At 42.5% G+C, this 19,210-nt stretch overlaps 1 protein-coding gene across 1 annotated transcript in view; it reads left to right on the top strand.

The window, feature by feature from the left end:
• The window catches only part of EPHA4 (EPH receptor A4), a 152,027-nt gene that overhangs the window by 112,840 nt on the left and 19,977 nt on the right, over window positions 1–19,210 (top strand). The window contains exons 8-13 of the mRNA XM_033150247.1: window positions 1,810–1,921; window positions 7,444–7,502; window positions 8,503–8,616; window positions 9,124–9,309; window positions 16,346–16,407; window positions 17,563–17,772. Of these exons, the coding sequence (XP_033006138.1) occupies window positions 1,810–1,921; window positions 7,444–7,502; window positions 8,503–8,616; window positions 9,124–9,309; window positions 16,346–16,407; window positions 17,563–17,772 (743 nt within the window). The remainder of the gene's footprint in view (window positions 1–1,809; window positions 1,922–7,443; window positions 7,503–8,502; window positions 8,617–9,123; window positions 9,310–16,345; window positions 16,408–17,562; window positions 17,773–19,210) is intronic.

The following is a 19,210-nucleotide window of genomic DNA, read 5'->3' as shown; positions in this document are numbered from 1 at the left end:
TCTTTGCCCTCCCTGCATACCCACCCTTTCTATCTGTGCTTGATTCCATCCATTCTTGTTTAATTCTGGTCATTCTTGTATTTTGACCTTGCTATGGGATTGGGCTGTCTGCTGATGGAATACATTTTATCTCGCTCCCATATTATTTTGGGCTTTTGTCATGGCGAGCCTCTGTTTTGTGTCTGCTTAGAACCAGTGGTTAGCACTTCAGTTGAAGCCTCAAAAATATAGTCTTGGTCAGGAACCATAGTAAGTAGGTTGATTTCCTACAAACCCTCTTCATTATAGCTTAAGTGATTCAATATCGTGTACAGCCAGTCTCTACAAAAGGGCAGTCCAATACGTGGCTGCCCCCCCCCAACAAAAATCCTGTCTACACCCATGATCCCAGCTCTCATGCTGCCTTCCCAAAGTCAGGCAATTCAGGTATTGGGCTTTGTGGAGGAGACATGAGGGCTCCTGACAGGATCCTAGAGTCCTCCCAGCTCCTTTCCAAAGCCTTGTTAGCACTTTCCCAACTTGGGGGAGAAGGTGGGAGGGCTCTAGGATCCTACCAGAGCCTCGGGCCCACTTCCCAAAGACCTGAGCCTCACTTCTCTGGCTTTGGGAAGACAGCATAAGGGCTGAGTGAGGGTCAAATTTTGGCTTAGCTCTTGCCCTCCCCCCACGCAAAAAGGCAGTGTGTGGCCCGTGGGTTCCGTGTTGAAGTACTCTGGCAGTCTACTTGGTATGAAAAGTTGGACCGCCCTGCTCTACAAGGATTATTTTCTTCAGGATTAATCTAAATTGTCCATAGCCACAAGACATTCCATCCTGCCTGAGCTATTCAGCAGTTGTGCTGATCAGTGCATAGCTCAGTGGGAGAGCACATGTTCTCCTTCCAAAAGTCTGCATGTTCGATTACTAGCTCTCCATTTAAAATGATCCCAGTGAACAGGGATGAGAAAGACCTCAGCCTAGGACTGGCTATCAGGGAAGGCAATATTGTGCTAGATAGACCAGTAACCCCAGTTGATATGGTGGCTTTGTACATTCACTTATTTCCTGCTCTAGATGACCCTCTTGGCAATCAGGCTGCCAGTAACAACTGCCAATCACATACTTTCCCATCAAATACAAAAGTCCTCATTTGATAAAACTGTGGCTTGCACTACACCTAACTGATGGTCTCATTCTTCAGTCCCTTGGTCTCCCCACTTTGGAAGTAAAATGTATAGCTATTTGTACATTCTGTCTGCATTCAACAGACGTAAAAAGCATGATGGCTTCTTGAGATAACAGGCGGCAAAGGATATTTAATTTCCATTGCACAGAGAAACGTTAATCAGTTCAGGTTGTGCCTATTGGTGTTAACATCCCTCAGGCAGCGCACATGAAAACGGGCCGTGCTGTAGCCCGCTTTAAGACAGTTGAAAACATCTTGTTCTGTTTGAGTCTGCCTCTTGCTCATAGTCAAGGAATGAGCATCTGGTCCATTTTAAATCAAATAAAATGGGAAGCAGCTCAGTGGGCGCTAAATCAGCCATTATACTCTCAGGGTAGACATGAAGGGGAGAAAGAGGGGAGTCCTTATTCTCAATGAGTTTCCCCCCAAAACCATTATTGAGCATAATGCCTTTTGCTAATTAAGACCCTCCTGGAAAATTATGGCAAATGAATAGCTAATGAAAAGGCCCAAGAGTGGCTTTGAGTGGTGCATTGAACTGCGTCTGTCTGCCCATCAGCTGCAGAACCAAGCACTCTTCCCTGTGTTGTTCCTGCCTGTAACATAACTACAGAATGTTAACAGGTATCTTTTTCTCTTTCTAGTTCCGTCTCCCATCATTGGCGAAGGTACCAACCCCACAGTCCTTCTGGTCTCCGTGGCTGGCAGTGTTGTCCTTGTGGTCATTCTCATTGCTGCCTTTGTCATCAGCAGGAGGTAAGAACTTAAGCTCCCCTTCTTTCCCCCCTTCTCTTTCATGAGGCAGCTTTTTTGTCTCTCCCCCAAACAAAGCTAAATTCTTTGATTAGCATCATAAACAGTGCATTTGCATCACAAGCCCTCTCCTGTGTTGCTTTGATCTTCTCAACATCTCTACCACAGCAGCATGCAGTGTAATGGTAATAGTTCTAGAGTTATTTGCCCTTCAAATGCAAAACCAATCCTAGGGATAGGGTGGTGGTGGTGGGAGGTTTTAAGATGCAAGCCAACAACATGAGATCTAAAGAGAGACTGTAATTTGATGTAGGGTTTTAATGAATGCATCATTCTGGGCTGACAGCATTTTATAGGAGAAGTGCCAGGGCAATGGGGGTGGGGGTGGAGAAACGGAACAACCCCCTGCATCTGAGCTTATACAGAGAGAGAAAAGATGCCGCCTTGGTTTTCTGATGGCTTCTGCATTTGGCCACATCAGTAGTTGTTGCCTCTGCGGAACAAAAAAGAAGGTGCACTTAAACACTAAATTCCACAGTTTTGTATGCCAGGCAGGTTAGACAGCGCTTTTTTCCATCACCAGGCTCCCAAAGACAGGAAAGCAATTATTTCAGCTTCTAGAAGTGTAAATACATTTATGGGTTTGGCTTTTTAAGAAAAACACTCTGATCAGTAGTATTTTCCTGGGCTAGCCTGAGGTGGGGATAGGAAGGCAGAGTAAAGAAAAGGAAGTTATTAAGACCACATAGACCCTGGAATAAAAGGTTAAGTAAATAGAATATTGCTTTTCCCACCCTCAAATGCTTAAAATTAGCATGGGATTTTTTGGGTGGGAGGGAGAAGGTGATTAAGATGATGGGGAAGTAGTTCTCTTTCTTTTGCCAATTAAGAAAAGCATCAAAAATGAATGGGAGAGGATCTACTCACAAATGCCCTGCAAGATAGGCTAGTTACAGAGTTCAGGTTCAGAATCAGTGTGCCTCTGAATATCAGTTGCTTGGACTTAAACCATGGGAAAGGGGTATCATCTTTATGGCCTCTTTCTGGACTTCCCAGACGCACCTGGCCGACCATTACTGAAAATACGACAGTGGACTAGATGAATATTTAGTCTGATCCAGCAGGGCTGTTTTTATGTTCTTGTACTCTATAACTAAGATCAGGTTCCTTATGATTCACTTTCTTACTGCAAATTGTTTTCTCCTTTAAAAAAAAGAAAAGCACACTGTTAAATCTGTGGGGTTATAATATCTGATAAGTAGTCGTTCGCCGTAATGGATTTCAGTGGGTGGTTCGCCTGGTTCACCAGCCTCCATGCTGACAGGAGAAAAAGTACATATGAAAATGTATTGCAGAGAGATAGGTTTATTAAAAGCCATTGCTACAGAAAATAGCATCACTGAGCCTGATGACTTGAAACCCCCTCTGCTTTTATTGATCACTTTATTATTTAAGGCAGGATTGATAGTGAGGTGCATTGGATTTCTAATTAGGAGTTGCCACCTTGGAGAATTCTGCCTGCCGAGTCTCGCTGAGATTATTCCTTTACCAGCTTCCCCATTTTTATTTTTTTTATAAAATGCCACTTCCCAAGGCTGATAAACAGTGCCTGGTGATTGGTCCTCAATGGATCACTTTTTAGAAAATGAAACGTCAACCCCTTGCCCTCCTATTGATTCTCTTTAGTAGTGGCCATAAAGCTGTCAAAGGAAAGGCTGTTGGGAGCCAGGTAGCTGACAGACTTGCTGGAGGAGCTGATGTGTTTGCCGCCAGCGCTTATTTCACCCTCAAGCCGCCTCCTTAGTTATCTCTTCCTTGGAAGGGTTCCAATTGGATGGAAACAAATAAAGAGGTGTTCATACTATTAAGAACGGGAGCTTGGGCCAGCCCCTTCTGGGGGAAGTATAAACAGAAGCAAATGGGGAGTGGGCTCAAGGGTGTAGCTCTGACATGCAAAACATCAAGGGCTGTACAGATCTTGTGCAGTAAATGAAACGCTCAAAGAAAGTCCCATAGTTCCCCTTGCTGGATGCTCAGTGATTTCTACATGCTTCACAGTCTGTTTAAAGTTGTTCTGACCAGCATCATTGAGTAATACAAGCTAAGCAAAACTGTCTGTGCGGGACATCCAAGTTTCTTTTCTGGATACCAAAATTTACTTACTAGGTTTGTTTGTAAACTTAAAGCCCGGTTTTTAAGCTAGAGGTGTTGCCACGACCTAGGAAGAAAATAAGGCACTGCCACATGGGGTATGTTCAGGTGAACTGTGAGTGGTGTGCATGCAAGCTCCGTCCCCAGTACCCCTGGAGATTTGTGCAAAGATTGGAAGATGGGTCCTACATAGCCGGGGACGTTGGTGCAAGCCTTGCATGAGCACTGCTGTTCACGAAGTAACACTTCATATGTTCAGGCAGATGCCTCGCCATGCCTTTAGCATGAAGCAAATGTGAACTGAGAAAGAGTATTAATGTAATACTCTTCAGTGCTAGCTCAAATCAGCAAAGGATGGATAGCAGCTTGAATGTTTCACAGCAGCTTTCATCAAGCATAGCTATTTCAAACAGCAATTTTGTGCGTTTTCAGAGGTTAGGAGTTGGAGAGCATGGTTTTGGCTTCCTCATACAGTTGTTTGATGGGGTCTGAGCTTCCTCCCCTAGCCCCACCCCTGAGGTTTTTTTTTTTCTGGTTCTGCTACGTGGCTGTGGATGATTTCTCCCACTCTCCCCAAATGGCTTTCTCCATAGTGCTCCTAAATTTCCTGACATTTCCGCCCTCACACCAAACTGCTTCTGGCTTCCAATTAATATTTTTAAGTTAAAGGATTTCAGTGAAAGGATTCCAGAGCAACACATTGAGAGCCCTGGAAATTAGTGCCGCAGGGTGTTTTGTAAAAGAAGAATTGGAAGGCAGAATGGGTCTTGTTAGATTTTGGATCTTAGAATTCTTTATTATATCACAAGCTAGGTAAATCCAGATATCTCAAATGAAAGAGCTAGAGCTCCACCAAGGCCCCTGTAGTGATGATGCCACCTTGTCATATCCTTCTGTTTGGGAACACACTATTCAGGAATCTTTGAGCTGCCTTTGTGTTCTCCACATTGGCCTGTCAAAGGCTGGAGTTGCCAACTCTGGTGCGTTGGCTTGACTGGGAGAGAAGCATGCCGGGCTCCTGCTGTTTTGCTACAATACCTGCTAATACCCCTTGGCTCCCACTTTTGTCATTTGAGGTGCATGCCTGTCAGACTGAGGACCCGCCTCTTTTTTATCTGGAAGTCCCACCTGTAGGCTTTGCCTGTCTCTCTGACCCCTGCAGTTTTTCCACAGCGCCTGCTTTCCCTTCCTGATCCCCGCCTCCCATTTAATCACTGTCACCCAAATCCCTGTAATTACGGGGCTGAGCTCTGCGACAAAGGTTTCTTTCTGTCATTCAGGTGAGCTGTCTGTGAATGTCAGTTTGTGTCCAGCATTCCTCAGGGCCTCCAGAGAACTTCCCATGCCCTCCCAGTGACTCAGTAATGAGCAGATGGGTGGGAGGCAGGAGGAAAGTATCTTTTCAAGACAAAAGGCCCCAGCAGTTTCCCGCCCTGAGCAAAAGCTCAACAGGTGACAAAGGTAGAGCTGAAGTGAATAGGAGGTTGGGAAGCCTTTATTTAGAAGCTAATAAGCTGTAATTAAAGACTGAAAAGTATTCATTGCGCTTCCTTCTAGCTTCCCTCTTTGTGGGGGGGGAGGGAGTTTTTCCGTAGTGGGGCTCTTTTAGACCAAGGAAAGATAACTAGGATTTTTAAAGTTACTGGGGGCTTCCTCCACACCCCATCCATAACATAATTATTCCTTGGGGGTTCGGTGTAAACTCTGTGTGTTGTGTGCCAGTTACAATATAATAATCTATTCAGCTCATTCTGAATAGATTATTATATTGCAACTGGCACACAAAATCAATGGGGATACTTTAGAGTGAGCAGCTTGTGGCCTTCTTCACGTTTGCTTCTTGCAGAAATGTCTATATCACCCTTCAGGACACCCTTCAGGATGTGTTTGTCCTGGGATGTCTTTGTTGGTATAATGTGTACCATGAATTGCTTGTGTAACAGTTGGGCTTATATGCACTCGTTCGCTCCTGTAGGAGCATTACGTTGCAGTCCTGCAGGCACTTACCTGAAAGTAAGCTCCATTGAGCTCAATGAGATTTGGTTTTGGGTAGATAAATCTAGGATTGCACTGCATGGGGGCTGCTCTTACAACCAATAAGCAATGATAGGAGTTAAATTCTTCTTTCTTTTAGAGGCAGTGGATCAAATTGTGTATTGATTTCTACCATATCCTCTGCCCAGTATACTGCCCTCTAATTTTTATACTTAGAAAAGACAACAATTATATGCAGTCACATATAAAATTGCTTAAATGCCTTCAGTAGAAGGATGAGTAGTGATCAAATGTGGTCAGGCTTGTTTCTTTTTTGTTGGCAAATATACACAACAGTGCCCAAAATGCTTCCTGTGACACCCATGAAAGTTCTGATGTCGGCAATATTAAAGAAAAGCCATAGGTTCCCATAGGGGGGGGAAAGCAGCAGTAGACTCACTTGGGGAAAACATTGAAATATAATTGCTAAATAGTACTTGTGCTTTTGGAATTTTCCTGTTCTGACCCTGAGATCCTGAGAACCTAGAGAGATGCAGGGACCAGCTGAACTTGGTAAATGTTCTTTTACCATGTGAAAATCTTTCCTTTACGAAAACCCTTCTTTTATTAGATTCGCTTAGATCTTTGTTTATCAAAGGGCTTTTTTTATTTAAAAAAAAAAAACCCAGCAACTAAGGTTGCAAATATTGCGAGCTTTTCATGTGTTGTTACATGTGTAGTCTTAATATTAAACTGTAGGATTATATGTTATTAATGTTCACATGTGTTGAATCAAAATAGTTTTATCAGGTATATGTTGCTGTTCACATTGAAATATGATCTAGAATCTACTTGATTACACATATGCTGCACTTTTCTATATTTCATTTCCTTGTGACCTGTGTGTATATCCCACTGTGTGTATATGTACCTGCAACTCAGGATAATATTTCTGGAATGGACTACGAAATCTTGTGACATAATAAATAGTTTTAGTCTTTAAGGTGCCAGAAGACTTCTTACTATTTTTACATACAAATCTCGTAATTAACACACACTTTTCAATTGTTTGCTCACATCGAAATTATTTAACCTTTTCAAAACTGGCCACAGATGATGATGATGTAGTAGAAGGTTTACGTTTTGAAGCAAGATGCACATACAAAATCCCTTTTCCTAAGATGCAAGGATCTTTTCTTTGATGGCAACAATTAATGCAATATAAGCAATCTGACAACTCTTGTAATTCAGGTAGGGCTGCGTTAAGTCATCAACTACGGTAGCACAGAGAACTTGTTTTGGCAGGCACAGTGATTCAGGTCTTGGCAGGCCCAGAAGACACTTGAGTTCACCACTAAGTAAGATATTTATTTTGATTTCCTCTTTTTTCATTCCAACAGACGGAGCAAGTATAGTAAGGCCAAGCAAGAAGCAGATGAGGAGAAACATTTGAATCAAGGTAAAAAACATTGATGCTTGGTTTTTCCGATCTGGTTCAAAAAGCATGTCCTGTGTGTGTTCTGAAGCTTAGAAAATAAGAAATGACATTTCCTTAGATGTGACTTTGCAGCTTGCCTTCTCCAAAGCTGAGAATTTGTGTCCCGGTTCACAAGCTGCATTGGTTATGTGGCTTCGTAGTTGGTAGACTTTTCCAAAGGGTAGACTCACATCTCACACAAGCAGCCCCTTGTAAAAGCAGCGCTTAATTGTATGTGATCAACGTAGTGCCTAAACATACCTAACGAGCAGAAAAGAACCTCTTTACTTGAGGGATATTCAGTGGGTTGGGAGACATGATGTCATACTTTCACATTCCTTTCTTTTTTTATAGCGTTGCAGGATTTATTTGGAGACTGGATAATATGGAGTGGGCTTGATCTCAATGGGACTTATTCCTGAGTAGATGTGTTTAGGATTGTGCTGTCAAGTGATGTTACAGTTTGGGGTTCAGTGTGGGGAACTGAAACAGATTGAAAAGTTCTGGTTCGCATATAGATCTGGGGCATGAACGGCTATGTATCTCTACCAATATGCTGCTCGTTTGAAACCCAGTTGCTTGCTGTTTTACCATTGCTCTGTTGCTGTTCACACAATTTACAATCCAATCCAAAACCCACTTACTGGTACCTAAGAGTACATTGTTAATGTGTAAAAGCTTCCTCCATTGTACAAAATAAACAGCACCTTGCCATTTTATCCTAAATTTATTTATTTTTGTGATAGGCTGGCCTTTAATATAGTTCAGGTACCAGCTCAATTCATTCACAGGTCAAATCCTGATTATCTATTTGAATGTATAAAGAAGACACATCTCTGCATATTAAAGCACATGACTGAATTTTTTGGGGTGTGTATTTCTTTCATCACCCAGCCTTTTGACTGCCTACTGCAGATATATACTAATGATCCTTCATTCGTACATGGATTACATAAGTAGACAAGGCATCTTTGTGTTGCAGGTGTTAGAACGTATGTTGATCCCTTTACATACGAGGATCCCAACCAAGCTGTGCGAGAATTTGCCAAAGAAATTGATGCTTCCTGCATAAAGATTGAAAAAGTCATTGGTGTCGGTAAGCTCAAGTCATGATCATGTTGGACACTAATAGATTCATAATGTTGGAAGGTTTCCTGTGGTTTCAGTTTCCTGGAAATTATTTTATTTTATTTATTCTTTATTTAGCAGTTTTCTACCCCACCTTTCTACATTTTCAGTCTTCATGATAGCTTACAAAGATGTTTGAATAAAGTTTTTTACCTTCTCAGCAAGTGTTTTCCATTCTTCAGTGAATGAATTTAGTTGAATAAAACAACTGTTTTGCTGTTGTTCATCATACTCTTATTGTATCCCCCCCTCACAAAAAGAGTAAAATAAGTAAGCCAAGTAAAAAGAAAATCCCAAAGGAGATCAGAAAGTGTATTACACATACAAATAATCAAAACTGAAGGTTAGCAAACATTCACGGAATCTTATAGAATCTCTGTGGCATCAGTTAAAACATCATGGAGTTAAAATCACACGGTGACTTAGTTGCCATCAGGTCCTTCATGGTTGGCCTTTGGGTCTCCCTTCTCTGCAGGTGAATTTGGTGAAGTTTGCAGTGGCCGTTTGAAGGTGCCGGGAAAGAGGGAGATCTGTGTTGCTATCAAGACACTGAAAGCTGGATACACAGACAAACAAAGAAGGGACTTCTTGAGTGAGGCCAGTATCATGGGACAATTTGACCACCCCAACATCATCCACTTGGAAGGGGTGGTTACGAAATGTAAGTAGGCCACAACCTGTTGCAATGTGTGATCATGTCTTTGACCAGGACAGTTTGGAAGTCAATGTGAAATTAAATCAGCGCAGAGCTTTTGCTATTCCTGCTTTGAAATGACAGATGGAACAGATCCACCGATAGCTAATAGGAGGAAATCAGTGTAGCACTTGTCATTAATCTTGTTGTCAGCTATAAATGGTTTTATGGTTGCAGCCGATACCCTATCTTTGAGCAAGTTGTGCATAGTTTTACAAGGAAATGTAATACCACACGGTTTTAAGGGGTAAGGAGGAATGTGATGGAAGGATGCTTTGGTTTGAAGTGAGTTTTTTTCCACCTCTTTTTATTGGTATGCCAGGTGGGTACTTCTGAAAGTCATCTCTCTCTTTTTAGGATTGCAGTGACTTTCAGTCGGATGAAGGGAAAGCAGATGGTAATCAATGCACCTAAAATATTTCATAGGAGACCAAGCGCAATAAACCTGCGAGCTTTTATGCTTTAAGTCTTTAGGCACAGATGTAGGGAGCAGGCCTTTCAAAAGAAAATAACCCTGTCCTTAGCAAGAGGCATGTTTGTGTGCTCTTTCTGATTTTCGTCTTTGGTGCAGTTGCTTCTATTTCAAGCAACACCTGGTCAAGAATACATCCCCCCCCTTCTCTCCCTTTTAAAGATGATTAGCAGTCACTGTACCAATGAAAGCCAGTCTAAGCCAGAAAAGAGCAAAACCCCACAGTTGTGATTTTCAAGCCAGAACTGAAATGCACCTGTGAAGCTTGTAGACCCAAGTAAAAGTATGCTGGAGAGGCCCTCGCTGTTTGATGTGGCTCTGATCCAGATAGATCACTGAATATAGCTTCAAAACATGGCCAGTATTATTTTCTTTTTTAAAAAAGAAAAAAAGTATCTGTTCATATTTCAGGTCCTATTTTTGTTAGGACTGCAGTCGCCGGTTGTAGGACAGGACTTTTGTCCTTTTATTGTTGTTTTTAATTGTCTTTGCTTGAGCAAAATGTTTGGGAACTCACACACACACACACACACACACACACACACAACTTGTAGCGTATCCCAGCTATAATCTGGGCTTTGTGAAAATGTAGCTCTGTGCTATTGGTACTGTGAGCAAGCAGCGTGCCTTTCAGGAGCCGGAGACAGGAGTAGGTTAGCAGTAAAATACACTGGGTTAGCGAAGTTAACTCTTTATTCAAAGAAACCAAAACAATGCAGGCCTAGTGATCCCAGCAACTCTTCCCAGTAGGTCTTGCCCCAGTGAGGCAGTCGCAAGAACTGAAGGTCACTGCCTTCCCACTGCTCTCTAAGGCTCCTCCCCTGGTTCCTTCCTTAGCAGCCTATGGCTTCGTCTTCTTGTCTCTCAGTTGTCCACCACCTTCATTTCCCTGCATGTTCTCGCAGCAGCAGGAGGAGACTCCCTGGGTTCTTCTGCAGTCTGCCTCATCTCTGCTTCTTGCCCCCTCTCCTCTCTAGCCTCTGCTTCTGGGCTGTCTTTTGCCACCGTCTCTTTCTGCTCACTAAACCCTGCTACCTCTTCAGCTTCCAACACCACCCCCCCAGTCTGCTCCCTCTTTTCCCTCTGACCGCTCGTTGTCATCCCACCACCAATCCCCTGGATCTGAACCTTCTTCCCTCAGAGCCCAGCTTGTGCCTCCCATCACTCCTCTGCCTCCAGCCAATCCATGACAGCACCTCCCTTGATTCTGCCAGTATTGAGAAGCTGGTATGTTCAAAAATTACTGCAGAAGAACAAACACCTTAGCTCTGTCAGCTTGTGTTGCCTCAGGAATCACAAATTAAACATACCAGTCTCAAAGTGCCAGTGAACTGCCTGCAGCATGGAACTAATAGCAATGGGTTTTCATTGTTTCTTAAGTTTTTTTTTTCCTTTCTAAGGAAATCCTTTAGAAAGGAAAAATGTGTGGGATGTGTGAACCTCCCTTTCCTCATTGAGAAAGTAATGCATTATCTGGAAGGCACGGAGTTCATTCCAGCACAGTGGGTTGGATTCAAAGAATTGTGAACAGTGTTCTGCCCATGAAATGTTTTCCCAGTCCCTACTTGCTGCCGTCCTAAAGTCATGTGGTTTGGGGACACGTCAGTGGAGGGAGCTGTTGACAAAAATTTCATCAAATTTTCTTGGAAACCATGGAACCATAGAATTTTAGAGTTGGAAGAGACCCTAAGGATCATCTAATTCAATCCCCAGCAATGCAGGAATATGCAGCTGTCCCATACGGGGTTCAAACCTGCAACTTGGTGTTAGCAGCAACACTACGCTCTATCCTGCTGAGCTATTCACATGCACAAATAAAGGCAGCATAGCCCATTTAGCTACTTCAACCAGTATAGCGTGGGTCAACGGGCCAAGGAGTTGTGACTCTGCTTTTAAAAATTGGATCTTCAACTTCATTGAGGAACCTAAGCCCTTTAAATGAGATGCTTTAATTTGTACAAATTTCAGAAATTGATTAAATGGTTAAAGCCTGATAATTAATTGGTTAAAACCATGGTAATGAATTGATTGTTGTTGTTGTTGTTCAGTCGTGTCCGACTCTTCGTGACCCCATGGACCACAGCGTGCCAGGCACGCCTATCCTTCACTGCCTCTCACAGTTTGGCCAAACTCATGTTAGTCCCTTCGAGAACACTGTCCAACCATCTCATCCTCTGTCGTCCCCTTCTCCTTGTGCCCTCCATCTTTCCCAACATCAGGGTCTTTTCCAGGGAGTCTTCCCTTCTCATGAGGTGGCCAAAGTACTGGAGCCTCAACTTCAGGATCTGCCCTTCCAGTGAGCACTCAGGGCTGATTTCTTTAAGAATGGATAGGTTTGATCTTCTTGCAGTCCATGGGACTCTCAAGAGTCTCCTCCAGCACCATAATTCAAAAGCATCAATTCTTCGGCGATCAGCCTTCTTTATGAATTGATAGCATTGGTTTATTTGAACTATATTCTACAAGTTGTGAGCAGGGCTTGTTTCTGTAATTGCTGAAAACACACATACTTGGAGTTTGTTTGTTTTGTGTGTGTTAACTAGCTCTCTTATTTGGATATTAAGTAGAACACTATACTACATCAAATCAAAATGTGCTTAAAAGCATACATGTTACAGGTATATTTCCTTTAAAAAGAGGTTTCTGTTTAGGCCACTGTGTGTTTGCTATAGACAGTGATTTTCATACCACCTTGGTAAAACAGAGAATCAACAAGGGAATCTTTGTATTGAAATCCCACTGCGGCTTTTTAACCCCCCTCCCCCCAAGCTGGTGCAGCTGTAACAGTTATAAATGAGTGCATACTATTTGCATAATGTACTTGTCGCTGCACTAAAATGATTTTAAATTCCCAGCAGAAGGTGGGAGACCAAACCAAGTGTCTTCTGTTGCCTGGCTCCCTGTAGTTCATGCTTTTGCTACAAACCATCGTAGGCACCTCCAAGCCATCACCATTTGGTAAACAGAGTTTCTTAAGTAGACATTTATCTCAATTTTCCCCTGTATGTTTACGGAGCGTTGGTGAAAAATGGGTGCATTTAAAGTTTCTGAAATTGCAACACAAGATCGATTGTTGGGGCAGGGGTGTGTGTGTGTGTGTGTGTGTGAGAGAGAGAGAGAGAGAGAGAGAGAGAGACAGAGAGAGAGATGAGGAAAGAGACTAGTATGAATGCACTGTTAGTGGCAAGTCAAGTGCTATTAATAATCAACTTCATGATGACAAGCTACCCCAATTAAACGCCATGGAGAAAAGTCTATGGCTACATTTGTTCATATTGTATGGTTACTTTTGCAGTCACAATACGATGGTACCGAAATCAAACAGGTCCGCCACTGAATCCAATACATCATACTTTAAATAAGAAAGTTGTTTAGTGCTTTCCAAAGTGTGTAATCAAATTCCATCAAACATTGGATCCCTCCAATTACTCAGTTCCACACAGGGTCTAGCATATGCTGGCTGCAAAATCACAGTCCAAGAGGGATAAGACAGTGCTTTGACTCCATCTAGACCTCTTTGTCACCCCTTCAACACTGCATTGCTTAGGTGCAATAACTAATGGAGTTGTGCATTAATATATTCAAATGAAGTGTCTCTTATTTCTTTAAATTGACAAAGTACCTTATGATTGCAGAAGGTTAATTAAAACCTATTTAGATGTATTTGTTCTGTCAAGTGACTCTAAGTCACAGTTGCAAAGTGTAAATGACATGGGGAAATATGCAGATTGGATCTAAGTGGGTTCCTTGCTCACTGATGAATATTGGGAGGGGTGAATGTTCATATATCAAGAGGGTGGTTTTCCTCAGCCTTTGCCTTTAAGTATTTGTATTCCCGGCCAGAATTTCTAAGCTCATATTGATACAGCTGCCCTGGATTTTTGTGCATGTGCACGGGGGGGAAACAACTTTGGCTCATGCAAATAAGATACTTAGGGCTGCAGATGCCTGATTTCCATTTCTCTTTAACGTAAAGACTGGCTTGCATACGTAAACGTGGAATAAGATGAGGGACATGAATGTTTTGGCACTAGCTGAAGTAGCAAGGGAATCATTAACATACAGGTTCTGTGGAGAAGCTGGCCTCAGGCCAGCTGTCCCTAAATAAAAATGGAAAAGTGAAAGAGGTACAGGCTATTAATATGCCTTAGCATACTGTTTTCTAATCAGAAAAAGTTATTTCTGAAATAGGAGCTCCTAGTAGAATTGCAAGTGGAGGTAACCTGCTGAGTGAAAAATGTGCTAATGTAGATACAATTATAGGAGCTATTCCGTGTGAAAATATTTCACAGACCCGCAATTTTCCTAAGCAAACGTTTGAGCAGATTGATTTTTTTGTTGTTGTTCTGTTAAAATATGTTTTCTTTTACTCCAGATCTTTCCACACACAAACACATTCTGTTTACCTAAATAAGAGTATACGTGAAAGCCTCACCTCCTGATCTAGTCATTGCATGTTATAAAACAAAATTTAGACTGGGAGAGGTTTAGAAAAATGAGTTCCTGTGCCTGGCTAACAAGCCCCATCTTAGTCTTTGAGAATTGTGTATCTTAGGCAATCATTAGGAATGCTCACACATTAGAACGTGAAAGAAGCAGTTCCCTTTGATGACAGTTAGTTACGTGAAATGGGTTGGTTTATAAGCAATGTAACACTAAACTATGGAATGGGCCTCAGCTAGGCCTTGGGCTAACAGCTCCTTCTTCCCCCTTCTCTTTCCAGAAGAAGTACTTTGCTGGCATATATTTTTTATTTCAAGGAATCCTGGCTGGCTGATTCAAACCCTAGCCAGTTTTTAAATAAGTCAGATTCAACCATGAATCATAAAGCTGGCTTATTAAACCAGCCCAAGTTTGCTTTAAACTATCATCTCTATTTTGTTTGTAACAAGAAGCCAGGATTTTTGGACACTGAAAGTGAATGCTAATGAAGTCCTTATCCTCACTGTGCAGGTAAATGAGGGAGAGTGTATAAGTCCAAGGTTTCACTTGAGCTCATTCTAGCTCGTGCATGTAGCACTAAACCATGGTTTAGGGTTATGTGCAAACCAACCCATTATGTCTGCAAGGTGTTTTAAGGACAAAGTGATGCCATGCCAACAACTGCTGTTATTAAACATACTAATAGATTATATTTAATCATCATGGATTTAGGCAGCAGGGTATCTGGGAAAGAGGCATAACTACTGCTCCAACAGTGGAAAGAAAGGTCTACAGGCAGGATGACACGATACGATACGATAATCTTTACTGTCATTGTCCCATACAGAACAACGAAATTGAAAAATCTACATCAAACATGCAAAAACCGACAAGCCTATTATCCTGAAAATGCCTGTCGACTCATTCCCCATCCTGCCTATGCATAATTAACCTCCTAAACGTTAATACCCTACCTGGTTAGCCCCCTAAAAAACTCTGATGCCCAACAACTAAATACAATACTCCCTTAGAGACTTCCTTACGCTGCGTTTAAAACCAAAATCGCTTTTGGATAGAAACTGTTTCTCAGGCGGCTAGTCCTGGTCTTTATAACCCTGTACCTGAACCACCAGTAACTTATTGGCATGCCCAAGGAAAGTTCACCATAGATGTGCCACCATCTATACCCTGCCGGTGGTGGGGACAAAGTGGGGCATTCTGGGGCAGCGATGGGTCTAGCAAATTCAAAGCCCCCCTTTCCCCTGACATAGCCCCCCAGATTTCCCAATACTATGCCAGCCCTTCAGCTGGTGTAGTTTTCTCTCCCATTGAAGTCATTGAGAAGCAATATGATAAAACTCTGCTCCTACCACCCACCCTCACCTCAGCAAGCTGGCAGGATATAACGGTTACTCCATCACAGAATCTCTTCCTCATCCCATGATCGGCTCACTCTAGGATAACATCATTGTGTGCAACCCAGTGTTAATTTACAGTTCTCCGTTTTTGTTAAAGTGTACGTTGTCTGCAACATAGTTCATTGACTAATTTGACCCTGCCTCCATCAGTACGGAGGAAATGGGTAAAGCATGTTTTTACATGGCAAAATAAATGCTACGGATTAAGTAAATAGAAGGGAAATTACTGTTTATGCCACACCTGAATCTGTGCTTACAGCTGACAGTCCACATCCTTCAAACCATAACTTTGATTTCTCTCAGCCAAATGCCTACGGACATACAAATTCCCTAGCAAACGATGCAATTATCTTTACATTACTCCAAGTGCAAATAGGCCTATTTGGGTCTATTACTGCATCACCATTTCTTCTTTAGAGAGCAATTATGGATTCTTAAATTCTCCGGAGACCGTGGTGTGTACCGTAGTTAAAGACCTTGTCAATGAGTCAGCTAAAGTGTTAATTTTCTGGCTGGAACTCTTGAACACGTCAGCCTTGCATTATTTCTTTTCCGGCTCACTCGAGCTGAGGAAGAAGCTTGGAACTTTTGGAGTTACGTTATTATGATTTTTTATATATATAAAAAAACCGTCTTCCTCCCCTAATTGTCTGCATCTATGAATTGTGTTTTTTCCCTCCCAAATTTCTAGGCAAACCAGTCATGATCATAACTGAGTACATGGAGAATGGTTCTTTGGATGCCTTCCTCAGGGTAGGTGCCTGTAATAGAATAAACCCAAAGAGTTTTATTATGATATCCTTATCATTAAAGAGGAGACAGAATTATGCTCGTAAGATGCTTACCAACGTGCTTTTCTGCAGGGAGGGGTAGGAGGGCAGGCAGCATAGAGGTGAAGTATAAAGTAGTAAGCTCTAAATAATCCATGTTTAATCAGAAGCATGTTTGATTAAAATGCTCATTAAAAAGTCTCACGGTGCGGTGGGCTAATTAAAACTGGAACATTCCACACATCCCAGGAAGCTAGTACAATAGCCACCGGACTGTGCTTTGCTGGTGAATTATAGGGCTAGTTGGCAAGGAATGCAGTAATGTGGTGGTATATTTCTTTAAAAGATGTGACCGTGGTTCTTAAACTGTGTGGCAGGCCCCCTTTGACAAATGGGATACTGAGAGGGGCGTGAAGCAAAATCTCTGGGGAGACACGGTCTCCTCAGGTAGGTTCCTCCCTTACAAGCTGCAGGATAGCTTGAATTCTCACTTTTGGCGAACCCTCACAAATCCACATTTTGCGGAGGTTGCTGGACCCTTAATCACCTCACTCCTAAGAACATGAGAAGAAGCTGCTGGATCAGGCCAGTGGCCCATAGTCCAGCATCCTGTTCTTACAATGACCAACCAGGTGCCTGTGGGAAGCCAGCAAGAAGAATCCTAGCACTCTCCCCTCCTGTGGTTCCCAGCAACTGGTATTCAGAAGCATTGCTGCCTCCAACTGTGGCGGCCGAGCACAGCCATCAATAGACCTTTCTTCTATGAATTTGTTTGATCTTTTTTTTTTTTAAAGCCATCCGAATTGTTGGCCATCACTGCCTGCTGTTGTGATTTGGCAGAATAATGATTAGAAAGAGCTGTTACTTTGTTTCTGTGGTTTTGGTCGGCATTTACTCCCTTAATGCCAGTTTGATCATACTATCCCAAGCCACCAAACTTTGCAACCGTGATACAACCAACTCAGAACACGTGGAGATTGTTGGCTCTGGGTTCAGCAGGTATCCGGAGGGTGGAAGAAAAGTGTAAGGCTTAAAATGTTTAAGGAACCCTGAGATAAAGACAAAGTAGGCTATATTATTCAGCAGTTTTCACTGCAAATGTTACAAAGTTTCTTATTTATTTATTTATTTATTACAGAAGAATGATGGCAGATTTACCGTAATCCAGCTGGTAGGAATGCTTAGAGGCATTGGCTCGGGGATGAAGTATTTGTCTGACATGAGCTACGTACATCGGGATCTGGCCGCTCGAAACATACTAGTGAATAGCAACTTGGTCTGTAAAGTTTCTGACTTTGGCATGTCTCGTGTTCTGGAAGATGACCCCGAAGCAGCCTACACTACCAGGGTAAGGCACGAAATATTTCAAGCCATTCTTAGCTATATCACTCAATTTCACATCATTATTTAATGTACATGCAAAAGACTTTTGTAATCACAACAGCCCTGAAGTTGTATAACCTACATATACTTGAGACAGCTGATGTGTGACTCCTCCATTCATGTCCCTTTAACCTTAGGTAAAAAATAGTCCTGTGCTTCTGACATTCCAATGAGCCAGTGTGGTGTGGTGGTTAAGAGCAGTAGTCTCATAATCTGGTGAACTGGGTTTGCGTCTCCGCTCCTCCACGTGCAGCCGCTGGGTGACCTTGGGCTAGTCACACTTCTCTGAAGTCTCTCAGCCTCACCTCACAGAGTGTTTGTTGTGGGGGAGGAAGGGAAAGGAGATTGTTAGCTGCTTTGAGACTCCTTAGGATAGTGATAAAGCGGGATATCAAATCCAAACTCCTCTTCATGGACAAGTCAGACCATGAGGGTTCCTTGCACGTTTCTTGCATCCATGACTTATGGGACATTGATACTGATGCTGTTATACAGATCTGGCCTTTTTTGAATATGGATAATAGAATCATAGAGTTGTAAGGGACCCCAAGGATCATCTAGTCCAACCAGCTGTCCAATCCGAGGATCGAACCTGCATTCTTGGCATTATCAGCACCATGCTGTAAACAGCTGAGCTATCAAAGCTGATAAGGTGACCTAATCCCCATGTGCTCATAAAGCTTCATCACTATCCATACAACCACCTCCAGGGTTTACATGAGTAAACTCCCCTCTGGAGAGGAAGTTAAAAGTTCTTGATTGGTTTGCAGGAACCAGCCACACTGGAGGAAGCCTGCATGCAAGGTGTGCCTGACATACAGAAACATACAGGCTCCGGTTACATTAGTGCCAGAATTTTAGCCATTGTGTTCTTTCTGCTTTTGCAAAGATTTGAGTATGCCAATACAGTGGAGGACATGCCTTGCATGCCAAAGCTCTCAGGTTGTATCCCTGGAATCTCCAGTTACATCTGGTAAAGAGGGCTCTGTTAGAGACCCTTGAGGGACACTGCTGGTTACTGTAGGAAGTACCAATTTACATGCATCACTATTGATCCTGGTGAGTGTATGTAGGTATTTACATATAGACAGACAGATATAGAGATGTGTGTGTGAACTGGTGTGTGTGTGTGTGTGTGTGTGTGTGCGCGCGCGCGCGCACGTATATGTGCATGCATACCTAACATTGCTAATAAAACATACCTTGTGGCATTCTTTGTCATTACTAAGGACAAACACATTGACATTTATTACAAAAACAAGGGGAGCTTATGAAAGTCACATGGGTTTGTGTGCCAGTGACATCAGTGGCATGATCCCGCATGTGGATGTATTTATGTCTGATGCCTAAAGATGTAGAACATTAAGATTTTATATGCATTGTTTTACTGACATTGCTAGATG

This window comes from Lacerta agilis, chromosome 5 (assembly GCF_009819535.1).
Source record: "Lacerta agilis isolate rLacAgi1 chromosome 5, rLacAgi1.pri, whole genome shotgun sequence".
NCBI classification, from domain to species: Eukaryota; Metazoa; Chordata; class Lepidosauria; order Squamata; family Lacertidae; genus Lacerta; species Lacerta agilis.
The sequence above is the reverse complement of the archived record's forward strand: the minus strand, read 5'-3'. Positions and strand labels throughout refer to the sequence as shown.